A 13,852-nucleotide genomic window follows, 5' to 3' on the forward strand; every position below is an offset into this window, starting at 1 on the left:
GGTCTCCTTGTTCCCATCACCCAGCTCAGTGCGGGGGCTGGGGAATTTGATACAGGAATGTCTCTCTGGCTGGACCGTACAGAACATCCCCTCTTGTGTTGCAGATATTGACGAGTGTCAGGGCCCGAGCCCGGCAGACTGCGGACCCCACGCAAACTGCACCAATGTGCCTGGGAGTTACTACTGCACCTGCATCGATGACTACGAGTCCAGCTCTGGGAAAGTCAACTTCACACACGCGAGTGAGAACACCTGCCAGGGTGAGCTCTCCCCTGGCCCCCACCTGCTGAGACCCCCCCTCGCACACACAAATGCTCGTTCTAAATGGCGATGCAGCCGGGCTGCTGCTCGCTTTGGCAGTGGCCAGAGGCCGTCGGCAAAGCTGTGATGAGACATGACCCTTGCCTGCTCCCGCAGAGCATGGGGCCGGGCTCATCCCTATGTCCGGCACTTGGATGGGGAATAAACAGACCCTCGGAGCAAATGCCTTGTGCTCCAGTGATCAGCTGAAGAGAGGGGAGGGGACTCTCACTTGCCCCAGCACACAGCATCTGGGCTGCTACTGTTCTCCTGAGCATGGGAAGGGGCCTCATGGAAATAGCGGAGTGCGCTCTGCCCCCTATGAGGCTGGTGAGGAGAGAATAGCCACAGCACAGTGTGCCCCAGATACCCCGCCGATCCTCCCCATGGGTCCCGGGCAGCAGGGAATAGCTGCACTGTTGGGCAACTCAGCCTCGGTCCAGGAAGCTCCGTTCCCATCCTGCATGGACTCTGGTAGATACGCTGGATGGTAGGGATAGGGGTAGGGATAGGATACAGAGGGACCTACACAAATTATGGGATTGGGCCAAAAGAAACCTGATGAAGTTCAACAAGGACAAGTGCAGAGTCCATGAAAGAATCCCATGCACTGCTACAGACTAGGGACCGAGTGGCTAGGAAGTAGTTCTGCAGGAAAGGACCTAGGGGTTAAAGTGGTTGAGAAGCTGGATATGAGTCAACAGTTTGCCCTGGTTGCCAAGAAGACTAACAGCATTTTGGACTGTGTAAGTAGGCACATTGCCAGCAGATCGAGGGATGTGATCATTCCCCTCTGTTCGGCCTTGCTTAGTCCTCATCTGGAGTACTGTGTCCAGTTTTGGGCCCCACACTACAAGAAGGATGTGGGAAAATTGGAAAGAGTCCAGCGGAGGGCAACAAAAATGATTAGGGGGCTGGAGCACATGACTTAGGAGGAGAGGCTGAGGGAACTGGGATTGTTTAGTCTGCAGTAGAGAAGAATGAGGGGGGATTTGATAGCTGCTTTTAATTACCTGAAAGAGGGTTCCAAAGAGGTTGTATCTAGACTGTTCTCAGTGGTACCAGATGACAGAACAATGAGTAATGGTCTCAAGTTGCAGTGTGGGAGGTCTAGGTTAGATATTAGGAAAAACTGTTTCACTAGGAGGGTGGTGAAGCACTGGAATGGGTTACCTAGGGAGATGGTTGAATCTCCTTCCTTAGAGGTTTTTAAGGTCAGGCTTGACAAAGCCCTGGCTGGGATGATTTAGTTGGGGATTGGTCCTGCTTTGAGCAGGGGGTTGGACTAGATACCTCCTGAGGTCCCTTCCAACCCTGATATTCTATGATTCTATGATTCTTACAGGGATCATTCTGCCCTGGGAGCAGCTCAGCCTCTGAAGAGGCAAAACCATGGTGCTGGCCAGGCTGAGACACAAGTCACGCTGGCATTTGCACAGCACAAACGGGATCAGAGCTGGGGCCCATCTAGCCTGGTATCCCGGCTCCAATGGGCCAGAGCCAGATGCTGCAGAGGACGGTGGAAGAGCCCTGCAGTGGCAGCTGGGGGATAATCTGCCCTCACTTCCTGGTCTCTAATACTCAGCTGGGCTGAAGCCCCACGGCAGGAGGTTTTCTCTCTCTTCCCAAATGTTTGTGCCCTTTAACTCCGGCTGTTCTCATCATCCGTAGGAATGTCCAGTTGCTCCTTGAATCTTGCTAACTTCTTGGCCTCAGTAACTCCTGTGGTGGGGAGTTCCACAGGCTAATTGCACATTGCACGAAACAGCCTTTCCTTGGCTCGGTTTCGAATTTCTCCTCTTCTAACTTCCCTGACTGGCCCTTGCTCTCGTGTTATGAGGTTGGGAGAACAGAAGCTCCCCATCTCCCTTCTCTATCCCCGTCAGTCATTTATAGACTCTTAACACGTCCCCTCTTACATTCACTCTAAGGTGACAGTCCCAGTCTTTCAATCTCTCTCCGTAGAGGGTTTTTCCAGGCCCCTGATCATTCTCATTGCCTGTATCTGAACCCCTCTGGTTCTGTACTGTCCTATGTGCAAGGGGGTGCCCAGGGCAGCTCATGGGTTGCAGAGGAGGTCACCCCATTGACTGATATCCAGGCATTAGACTAGCCCTCATGTTATTTTCTATCCCCTTCCTCCAAAGCAGCTCCCCATTTGTCCCTTCCAGGGGCGGACGGCTCATTCAGGCATTGCCGTCTGCACTGGTATTGCGGCACTGGGCATCGCCAGATCTGCTTGGTAGCTTTAGCAAGCAGCCGGCGCGTGTCCTGGCAGGGCTGCTTTTCCCTTCCCAGCTGGTGCGGCTCATTCCAGACAATAGCCAACTCGCTCCCGGTCGCTGACCCAGTAACTGAACTCCTGGCTCTAACCAGCCCCGTTCCCCAGAGCACGGTGCAGTTCGGATGCCTGGATTATCCCCCAGCAGCGTCACCCCAGTGCCCAAGGTACAGCTCCTAGATCAGCCTGACCTAGCGCTTTCTCTCTCCTTGCAGACATTGACGAGTGCCAGCGAAACACCACAATCTGTGAGCCCCACGGGAACTGCATCAACATGCCAGGGCTTTTTGGGCAGCCTGGCTCACGGTTTGGGGCTTTTATTGATTGCTTGGCGTTGGCGATGCTTTTAATTCCTGGCCACTGAGCTTACCCAGGATCTCTGACACTAACCCGCATTCATGGATGATGAAACTAACCAGGTTGCCCTGAGGTCTCGCTCTTTCTCTGCGCCACACCCGGGCAGTGTCTGTTCTGACTCCCAGCCTGTCTTACACATTGGAAACTGAGCCCTGGGACTGAAGATCGCCATGTCTCTTGCCATGGTGCTTAATTCCACTGAGGCACCAGCGTAGGGCATTGGGGACGTCATTAGAAGCTGCAACATCCCCCCCAAACCTGCAGCTGCAATCAGAGCCCAAGATGCTCTTTCGTAGCAGAGCTTTGAGGTGGGGGCAGGTCAGGTCTTTGCAAAGCAAACTGGGCTGAGACGGAGCCGAGGACTCTGTGTTGGATCAACCTTTAATACAGCTTGGGCTCAACAAGCCCATTAGTTTCTGGAACCCCATTAACTTAACCCTCAGCATTGCTAAGGCTGGGGAAGGAGCTTTCATCACAAAAGAACCAGCTTGGGTCATTAGTAGGAATCAAACCCAGGACCTGTGTGCTGAAAGCTCAACTGCTGGAGCTAAGGGAGTAACTCCAGTAACAAGTCATTGTAGCAGGCTGTTATCTAGTTATGGGAACCAGCCACTAGAGCAGGACAAACTTGCTCTTTCCTTGTTCGGTGGCTCAGCAGCCTTTGCTAGCGGCTGGCAAATACAAGCCCCCTCACAGGAATGGCATAGGCCTGTTGCCTTCGAAGAGGTTTAACAATGGATCAAAAAGCTTCCTGCCAAAGGAACAAGGGATTTTATCCAGCTCTGATGCACTCACAGCCGTGAGCCAGGAGACACAAAGCTCCTCTCAGTGAGGGAGAGCAGAAGGTAAAATCTGCCTGGTGAGACAGGGGAGACACATTCTTGGCCTTCTCTGGCGGAAACAAGCTGAAAGAGACAGGTCTAGTGGGTTGGGTGTGAGATTGGAACTGAGGCGACTTGAGTTCTAGTCCCAGCTCTGTTACTGCTGGGTGTCCTTGGGCAATTCCCTGCCTCAGTTTTCTCTCCCACCTCTTGTCTATTTAGACTAGAAGCTCTTCATGGCAGTGTGTGTGCAGCGCGCTGGGTGCTGCCTTTATGCAAATAACGACCAAGGGGAAGGGGCGTAGCGGGAAATAGCAAAACGCTGTCACGGGAAAGAGAGAGAAGGGGAGTCTGAGACAGAGCTGCTGGAACACGGCCCAAGGGAAGGATCCGTGAGTGCTCTTGACTCTCCCCGCTGATTGACTTGTTTGCTGACGTCCGGGCGAAGGAGATTTTAGCCACAAGGATTTCAGTGAGAAGCAAAAGCATTATGAATAAATATCAGGGAGAGCTTAGTTTTCTTCTGTGATTCTGCCCCTACTTCCTCAGGAAGGGTCGCCACCCATCTGTCCGCAGGGATGGTGACTGATAGGCCACTGCGGATCTGAACGCCAGGGGGAGTCAGCAGAACAGCTCTGCATGCTGATCCAAGCCTTCTCATTAACCAGCCGACCATTCGGCTGTTTGAATAGCTAAATGTCTGTGATTTTATTGGCAAACTGCTCTGAAAATTTGTCAGTGATGTTGTAAATTGGTTGCCTTGGTCCCATGGTCTTTCCTGCTTCCTGATTGGACGGCTGAAATGTTGGGTTAATAAACAGGCAAATGTCGATTTCCAGCACTTGTTCCTGGCTGGGATTTCTGGGAGAATCAGTCACGGCCATTTCCGCAGCGGCTCAACCACTTCCCCCAACCCGCGGGAATGACTGACGATGCGCCCATCCCCATGCATCACCACCAACTCAGTGCTGCTCTATGTGAAATGGTCACATGGACGGGATCCCTCCCGTGTCTGAACCCTAGGAGTGGAAGGCTCAGCCTCAAGGCTCTCACCTTCTCCCAGCCCAGCCTGTCTGTCCACCAGGGTGTTTCCTGTTGTCTCGGAGCCATAGCCACCAGTGTGCCCAGGTGTGGCTTGGGGAGCGGAGCAGGGACCGTGCTAGGGCCAGGCCGGGGTGAGACTGATCTGTGCTGGAGTAAGGTTGGGGCGTGGGTGAGCAGGGCTGCCAGGGGCCAGGCATCTCTACCCTAGGGTTGCCAACTGTCTAATCACACAAACCCAAACACCTTTCCCCGCCCATTCTCTGAGGCCCCACCCCACCTACTGCATCCCTCTCCCTCCGCCTCTCTCCCTTGCTCGATTTCTCCCATCTTCACTCACATTTACCAGGCTGGGGTAGGGAGTTGAGGTATGGGAGAGGGTGCAGGCTCCAGGCTGATCCTGGGGAAGGGGACTGGGGTGCAGTTGGGAGTATGGGGTGCAGGCTCTGGGAGGGAGTTTCAGTGTGGGAGGGAACTTAGGACTGGGGTAGGGGGCTGGAGTGCAGGCTACAGATGGAGGCTCAGTTCTGGGGCAGGGGATTGCGGTGCAGAGGGGTGCGGGATGCAGACTCTGGGAAGGAGTTTGGGTGCGGGAGGAAGCTCAGGGCTCAGGTAGGGGGTTGGAGTTTGGGAGGGGGTGTGGGCTCTGGGAAGGGGCTCAGGGCTGGGGCAGGGTGTTGGGGTGTGGGAAGGGGTGAAGGGTGTGGGCTCCAGCCAGGTGGCACATACCTCGGGCAGCTCCTGGTTGGCTGCGCAGTGGTACTAAGGCAGGAAGTAGCCGGTAGGTTCCTGCTGCCCCTGGAGGGTGGGGCATGGGTCTTCCCGCGAATCAAATGTTCGCGGGAAGCAGGGGAGGGGGCGGAGTTGGGGCGGGGACTTTGGGGAAGGGGTGGAGCTGGGGCGTGGGCGGGGCCGGGCGGGGCCAGGGCCCCATGGAGTGTCCTCTTTTTGACACTCAAAATATGGTAACCCTAGTAAAGATGCGTCTCCCCAGCGGGCAGAGGCGTCTGTACCCAGCAGGTCTCTCTGCAGAGTAGATGGAAACACGTCTAGAAGCCTTGGAGACAGGAGCATGAGGGAGGGGAGAGAGAGACAGAGTGAGACGGGGGGAAGGGAGGGAGTTTTGTAGCAGCCGCATGTTAAACTATTGGCAGCGCAGGACTGGCACGTGGACAGAGAGCAGCCATCGTGGCTGGGAAGAGAAGGGGATTTTCCCCCAGGCAGGAGTGAGTTGAGATGAAAATCTGATATGAAAGCTCTAACGTCTGCTCCTCTCTTCCCATCGCTCCAAGTCCCCAGCATGAACTCCAGCGCTGAGTTTGAGAGAATCAAAGAGACATGCAGGAATTTCTCTTTGCAGGTACGTTCGAACCCATCATTCATTTGTCGGGAATTTGGCCTTGTGTTTTGTACCACCAATATTGAAATTCCCAAACAAAAACCTTTGCTGTTGGTATTACGGAGACCCTTGTAAACCCCATCCAAGATCAGGGCAATACTGTGTTTGTTCCTTTTCTCGCTGGGATTCGATCCTTCTCATCCTACTAGGCACAGTAGAGTGGAAGAATTACTTCTTGTGTCTTGCTTACAATGTTCCTGCTAATACATCCCAGAATGAGGTTTGCTTTTTTTGCAACAGCATTACAATGTTGACTCATATTGAGCTTGTGGTCCATTATGACCCCCAGATCCTTTTCTGCCGTACTCCTTCCTAGACATTCATTTCCCATTTTGTATGTGTGCAACTGATTGTTCCTTTCTAAATGGAGAACTTTGTATTTATCTTTTTTTAATTTCATCCTATTTACATCAGACCATTTTCCAGTTTGTCAGGATAACTTTCAATTGTATTCCTATCCTCCAAAGCACTTGCAAGCCCTCCAAGTTTGGTATCCTCCACAAACTTTGTAAGTGTACCCTGTATGCCATTATCTAAATCACTGATGAAGATATTGAACAGAACCGGACCCAGAACTGATCCCTGTGGGACCCCACTTGATAATGCCTTTTCAGCTTGACTGTGCACCACTGTTAACTACTCTCTGCGAACGGTTTTCCAACTAGTTATGCACCTACCTTACAGTGGCTCCATACAGGTTGTATTTCCCTCGTTTGCTTATGAGGTTACGTGAGACAAAGTCAAAAGCCTTACAAAGGTCAAGATATACCACATCTACTGCTTCCCACTTATCCACAAGGCTTGTTACCCTGCCAACAAAGCTATCAGGTTGATTTGACAGAATTTGTTCTTGACAAGTCCATGCTGACAGTCACTTATCACCTTATTATCTTCTAGGTGTTTACAAATTGATACTGAACCTTCTAAAACTTCTGTAGCTTTGCTAGTGGCTGGTCCCAGACTTACACGCGCATTGTCTTCCTGAGGAGAGCATTGAATCTACAGACCATATACTCTGATTTCTTCTGCTGATTTTCATGCCGTTTCTTTCCAATATGCACCTCCATGTCTCTCTGCATCTTCCTTCACTTCCTCTTTCCCCTCCCCCATGAGCACTATGTCATCTGCAAAAGGCAGGTTCCAGGGGCCACTCTCTAGCTGCTTTCTGTCAATGCCTCCAGCACCGACATGAACAAAAAGGGGCTTAGTCCCAAGCCGTGATCTATTCCAGCTGTTACTAGAAACTGTTCCCTTTCTCCACATGAACCTCGCGCTGTGGCAACAGCACCATCGTACATGTCCTGGACACGTCTCATATAAAAGCTTTATTCACTCAATGAGGGGTGTCAGGATCAGGCATTAGGCAAACACCAATGCCGGTCGCCCTTCAGCGCCTGCAGAACTCACCCTCTGCCCTGGGTCTCTCTGCAGGGAAAGTGGAGCGGCAGAAGCAGCAGTTTTTCCTCTTTCTTTAATTCGACCTTAGAGATTTTGATGTCCACCTGCGGAGACGGGAGTGCGGCATTATCACTGGAGGTGAGAGGCTCCGTCCCTGGAATGTGCCCTGCAGACTAGTGCCCCTGTGTGTGCCCCAGAGCCCTGTGTGGTGCTGTGCTGGGTTAGGAGTCTCACTGGATTGTGGGGGAGGGAGACATGTAGATACTCTTCAGACAAGATCTGTGCCCTCCACTGCTGTGGGGAGTGGGGGTGCACCCTCTAGTGGTGTTTGTCTGTGTCTGTGTGCACACACCCTCTAGTGGTGCGAGTGCACGTTTGTGGTTTGTCCACCCACATGTGCCCTCTAGTGTTCAGAACAGAGGTGCTATACTGCTAACAGTTAATGGGGATTCTCCTTCAGCTCATCTGTCAGTGACCTGAGTTTTTCAGGCAGCAGGATCTGGGCTGTATTCCTGCCCTGACAGACATTTCTGAGCAGCTGCTGGATGGAGCATAGAGACAGCCTAGGAAGCTGTGGGCTTGTGACAATGTTGTTCCCTGGCATCTGTAATAGAGGGATGGGGGAACAGGAGCGAAGAAGGAAGGACAAAGGGTTCTAGTCCCACTTGGCTTCAGGTCCCATTGGAGCCCCAAGTCAGCCTCAGTGGATTCCCTTTGTAAAGGGCTCCCACTCTGAGAGCACTGCAGCCCCCTGAACTGGGAGAGGCTGTGATGCCCGACACCCCCTGGGAACACATGGGACATGGCACCTGAACCCCGAGACTCCTCGCTCCCAGGGCTTTTCCTTTCCTGTCCCCAGAACGTGACTCTCCGTTTCAATGCCCTCCTGAACAGCACCTCCCTCTGGGATGGCGGAGACAAGAGGGACGTGGGATCAGCCGTGACGGTCCTGCTGCAGAGCGTGGAACTGGCCGCACTGGCCACTGCGCTCCGGTCTCCAGGGTGGACAACACAGAACGTGACGACAGAGTCTATGGGTGAGGGGGGACGTCTGGCTCTTGGCGCCACCTGCTGGGTGCCGTGAGATACGGGGTTACACACTGTGCCCCAAATCCACTGGAAGTTAGAGCCTATATACCATTGTGGATGTGAGCCTGTGTTCAGTACAGACACAGACCGGCACTGCCCCTGCCCCAGGAAATATAACCCAGCCCCGCCAGTGTCCCCAGGAGCAACAGCAATGGCCGAGAGGGCTTTAAATGTAATATTTGGCATTCCAGCACTAGGGGCTGTCACGCTGAGCCAGGCGCCTCCCCCCACGCTCACTACTCTCCCTGCTGGGGATGCAGGATCCCCAGGGAGACACAGCCAGAATGGGGGGAGAGGATATGGGGGGCTGATTAATGGAACTCAGGGAGGTTCCAAACTTCCCACTCCCATAGTGCGGAAGAGCCCTGAAGCCCCCCTGGCTCCAAGTGGAGTGGGAGGGGGGTGGATCTGGCCCAGAATGGACAGATTCCCAGGGAAGTGGTTTCACAGCGAGGGGCTCTGTCATTCCTCACCCCCACCCCCTCTGCAGCTATTCAGACGCGGCTCATCACAGGGAACTGCAGCCACCAGAGCAAAGACTTCACGCTGACCGCTCACGAGGAGATGATGGACATGGACTGTGATACAGTCACCGGGGCAGCCACACAAGGTACCATCCTGGGGATGGAGACACCCAGGGCCCAAACCACTGCACAGAGAGGTTCCTGCCTGTCCCCCAGCTTGAGCCCCGAGCAGTGAGGAGTTGGGGGCAGAGGGGAGATGGCTCATGAGAGGGTCTCTGGTATGAAGTGGGCCCAGAGAATGGAAAGGGCAGGGACGACCTGGTCTAGCCAGACCCCCAAATGGAGATGTGGGGACCAGGGTAACGTGTACCCTCAGCTGCCATATTCAGGGCCCCGAATCCTCCAGCACCAGGGGAAGCTCATCCCTGGCCAGCCCCTCTCCTGGTCTCGCTGAGAAAAACTGATTCTTCATCTCTGCATCCTGCAGCTCGACGTTTCCAGCCGGACGCGTTCCTGGGGGCTCCGAGGGAGGAGGTAGCACAGTCCAGTGGTTAAACCTTAAGAGTTGTGGCCAGGATCCTGGGTTCCATTCCCAGATCTGCCACAGACTCACTGTGACCCCTGGGCACCCGGCCGGCTCATCTTTGCCATAGCGTCCCCAGCTCCCTAACGAGGGATCATCTCCTCTCCCAGCAGGTTTGGGGGCTGCTGCTTTTATTTCCTACTCCACCCTGAACTCCATCATCAATGCGACACTTCCCAGCGAGGGAAATCTACCGGCTGGTGGGAAGCTGGAGAAGAGTCATCTCAACTCCAGGGTGGTGAGTGGGGCCATCGGAGACGGGAGACCCATTAACCTCTCCAGACCTGCAAACTTCACCCTGAGCCACAGACAGGTGCGTGAAGGAAGAGCCTCTCGCTTTGCTCCATATCTGGGGCTCCAGAGGGGCCTATAGACGGCACCATCTTCTGCCGGGCATTTGGACCGTGCTGCCTTTCTGGCTATCGATGGTCCTGAGAAGAGGAGGCCTCCTTATTCCTGATGAGTTGGGGCTGTTTTCCTGGAGGAGGTTCCCGGGGGTCACATCACGACACATGGCTGTGCAAAGTGCTCAAGGGTAACAGCTCCGCCTAGCTCACCCCTGAGCCGGAATAACTGGAAAGCCGCTTTCTGTAGAGATTGGGGTTCAGGGAATCAGCATGAAACACTTTGATACAGTAATGAAGTGGTTAGGGTGCATATGTGTATGTGTGCACACAGCACTGCCCTCTGCTGGATGCAGTCAGAACTGCTCAGCCATGTGCCACATTCCTTATAGTGCTAACAGCTAGCAAGGATTTATTTCCCTTTTGCTCCAATAGCAGGGCCTGTGCTTTTGGAGCAGTGGGTTCTCCGTTCTCTCTCCGCTGTCACCGGGATGGCCCCAGTGGGCACTGGGGGCTGCGTGGGGAGAGCCGTGGAGCTGTAGGTGGCCTTGGGTTTGCTATAGACATGTGATAACAGAAATGACGTTCCGTGGTCCCATGAGGATGAGGATGATTCTGTTGTATTTCCAGGTCAAAAAAGAGGAGGAAGAGGCTCTCTGCGTCTACTGGAAAGTAGTGGCCGAGAGCGGCAGCTGGTCTCCGGACGGCTGCACCACCGTGCACATAAACAGCACTCACACCAACTGCAGCTGTGACCATCTCTCCAGCTTCGCCATCCTAATGGCTCCCACCACAGTGACGGTATCTCACCGTGAGACTCAGATCACAACGCAGGACCCTGAGCTCCACACTCAGCCGTGGGCAAAGTTCTCCATGGAGCGACTGGAGGCTTTGCTTGGGAAAAGGCTGAGTTGGAACCCAGGGGGCTGGGCTGGGCTCACTGTTTATTCTCCCTTTGCTGTGTTACAGGAGAGTGACCCACTGACCATCATCACCTACGTGGGACTGACCCTCTCCCTGCCGTGCCTCTTCCTCGCCATCCTCACCTTCCTCCTGTGCCGCTCCATCCGCAACATCAGCACCTCCCTCCACCTGCAGCTCTGCCTCTGCCTCTTCCTGGCCGACCTGCTCTTCCTCATCCCGGTGACTCCCACCGGCAGTCGGGTACGGCCTGATTCTCCCCTGCTCTGTTCCTCCATTCTCAGGAGGGCTGGGGTGTGTGGATTTGAACCCCTTTGTGCTTCCTGGATTCTGGGCTGTGCAGGACACGGGGAATTCCTGGGGGAATGTTTCCACCCCCTGTTAGGCCCCTTCACACTGGCACAGGGTCTGAGTGTCCCCAACCCGTGGAGTTCAGCCAGTTCTATCCCTATGTCAGAGTCTCCCTATGTTGAGATTTCCCTCCTAAGTGACTTGCCCATGGTCACCCAGAGACTTTGTGGTAGGGCTGGGAACAGAACATGGATCCCCTGAGCCCTGCTCCCCTGCTGTAACCACTAATCTCTGCTCCCTTCCCACATGAGCAATGTGCACCCGCAGGACCCTCCATAGACCGAGGAACCTGCCGTCTCTGGGTCACGGAGCGCTATAACTGGAGAGCTCTGCTAACTAGAATCCCGGTGTGACCCCCCAGGCAGGTCTTCCCCATACTCAGCATTTCCCTTCCCCACCACAATGTCCCTGGGCTCTCTGTCTCCCCCAGGTGGCATGTGCTGTCATTGCTGGGCTCCTACACTACCTCTTCCTGGCCTGCTTCTCCTGGATGTTGCTGGAGGGGCTGCACCTCTTCCTCACCGTCAGGAACCTGAAGGTCATGAATTACACCAGCGCCAGCCGGTTCAAGAAGAGATTCATGTACCCGTTCGGCTACGGATTCCCAGCCCTGGTGGTGGCTATTTCTGCAGCAGTGAATCCTAAAGGCTACGGAACTTCCAAACAGTACGTGCAGCGCCAATCCCGAAGGGGAGCTGGGATGTGGCTTCCATGCGCTTGTCCAGCTCACCCCAGGTCTGACTTGAACCTAGATTTCCCGGCTCACCCTGCCTGGGAGCTGAATGTCCCCCTGGGACCCTTCCCATCCCCAGGGACACTAAGCTGCCCCGAGAGCTGTAGTTGAGTTGCCCACCTGTCAGACATCTGCACTCCTCACCCCACTGATGATGCGGAAGAACAAGCCAGAAAGATCCCAGCTTGACTCCCATGTCCCAGGCTGGGTTTGTGGGGTTGTAATCCCATTAAAGTCACCTTCTTCTTCCTTCCTGCTTGTAGATGCTGGCTCAGCCAGGACAGAGGTTTTCATTGGAGCTTCCTGGGTCCAGTCTGTGCCATAATCCTGGTGGGTACCTCCCAGAACCACAGGGCCCCATTCTCCTCTCACCTCTGCGACCCCATTGATTTCAGTGAAGCAGGGAGGAGAATGCGGCCCATAAAACCCAAGGAAAGACCCAGTTAGCTCCCACCTGGATCATCTGCTGTGGTCAATCCCAGGATTAGTCCCTTTGCTGTATCACCGGGCCTACAGCCTTTACTCAGGCACAGCTCCCATGGACGTCAGTAGGAGTTTTGCCAAGTGAAGACAGAAGAGTTTGGTCTTGTCCAGTGAATGAGGAAGGGAGGGGACTATACTATGGAGTCATTTTTGTAGTGGCAGAAACAAATGTCCCTATGTATTCCTCCCTACCCCCTGGGGAAGTTGTGTGGGGGGGGATTTGTAACAGCCTGAAAGTGGCAGGAAGTATTCTAGAGGCAGGATTTGGAATCTTTGAGCCAGATCATGCTCTCAGTTACACCAGTGTAAACCCAAAATAACTCCTGACTCCACTGGAGAGGCTCCATATTTAATTCTGAGCAACATCTAGCCTCTGTGAATCCATTGATCCATCTCAGCCCTGGCTGTGCTGTCAGCTCCACGCATGGGGGGGACCGAGAGCTGCCAGGGGATATTACAGGAGAGGGGATGATTCCCATAGGAAATGAGCAGTCCCCGGTTCTGCAGTGTTCGGCTCGGTCCCCTGGGATCAGTCTCTGCCTCAGCTGGAGTCACCGGCCCCGGATGGGATGTTTTACAGGAAATATTTCCCACTGTTCCCACAGATAAATATAACGTTCTTTGCGCAGACACTGTGGATCCTGAGAAACAAACTCTCCTCCCTCAATGCAGATGTGTCCACCCTCAAAAACCACAGGTGAGATGGCAACAAAACAGTCCCGGAGGGTCAGATTCCTTGGTATCGAACGTCCTTGGTACCGGGAGGAAGTGAGGGATTGCAGGAGGGGAACACATATCTAGGATGCATAGGAATGAATTCCCATAGTGTTCGCATTGACAGGAACCCTGTCCCACATAGGAAAACAGGGGCCGGTAGCTCCACCCCACTCTGCCCAGATCCTCCTGATCCAATTGCTCTCCGTAGGGTTATTGTAACGGGATCTCTCCATCTGCCTTTATCCAGGTTACTGACCTTTAAAGCCATCGCCCAGCTCTTCATTCTGGGGTGCACATGGAGCCTTGGTCTCCTCCAAATCGGCCCAGCAGCCACGGTCATGGCGTATTTATTCACCATCGTCAACAGTCTGCAGGGAGCCTTCATCTTCCTGGTGCACTGTCTCCTCAATCGCCAGGTAATGCCCACGCCCCGTCAGCGCCCACACAGCACCTTCACTGGCCTCGCGGTGGCCATCTCTGATCTTCTCCGAGTTAGTTACATGGTGCAGTGACCGTGTCCCTCACTCTCCAGGTGAGAGAGGAGTACAGGAGATGGATCAAGGGATTCCG

At 54.2% G+C, this 13,852-nt stretch overlaps 2 protein-coding genes across 2 annotated transcripts in view; both read left to right on the forward strand.

The window, feature by feature from the left end:
- The window catches only part of LOC117888583 (adhesion G protein-coupled receptor E3-like), a gene marked incomplete at its 3' end in the record, with an annotated part of 30,267 nt that extends 16,417 nt beyond the window's left edge, over nt 1-13,850 (forward strand). The window contains exons 5-18 of the mRNA XM_034792117.1: nt 105-317; nt 2,797-2,829; nt 6,057-6,160; nt 7,631-7,735; nt 8,457-8,634; nt 9,177-9,296; nt 9,844-10,046; nt 10,708-10,878; nt 11,047-11,241; nt 11,780-12,015; nt 12,346-12,412; nt 13,171-13,262; nt 13,530-13,698; nt 13,815-13,850. Coding sequence (XP_034648008.1) covers nt 105-317; nt 2,797-2,829; nt 6,057-6,160; nt 7,631-7,735; nt 8,457-8,634; nt 9,177-9,296; nt 9,844-10,046; nt 10,708-10,878; nt 11,047-11,241; nt 11,780-12,015; nt 12,346-12,412; nt 13,171-13,262; nt 13,530-13,698; nt 13,815-13,850 — 1,922 coding nt within the window. The remainder of the gene's footprint in view (nt 1-104; nt 318-2,796; nt 2,830-6,056; nt 6,161-7,630; nt 7,736-8,456; nt 8,635-9,176; nt 9,297-9,843; nt 10,047-10,707; nt 10,879-11,046; nt 11,242-11,779; nt 12,016-12,345; nt 12,413-13,170; nt 13,263-13,529; nt 13,699-13,814) is intronic.
- The window catches only part of LOC117888512 (adhesion G protein-coupled receptor E3-like), a 188,119-nt gene that overhangs the window by 76,435 nt on the left and 97,832 nt on the right, over nt 1-13,852 (forward strand). The gene's annotated exons all lie outside the window — the stretch shown is intronic.

The sequence above is a fragment of the Trachemys scripta genome, chromosome 16 (assembly GCF_013100865.1).
Source record: "Trachemys scripta elegans isolate TJP31775 chromosome 16, CAS_Tse_1.0, whole genome shotgun sequence".
Classification (NCBI taxonomy): domain Eukaryota; kingdom Metazoa; phylum Chordata; order Testudines; family Emydidae; genus Trachemys; species Trachemys scripta.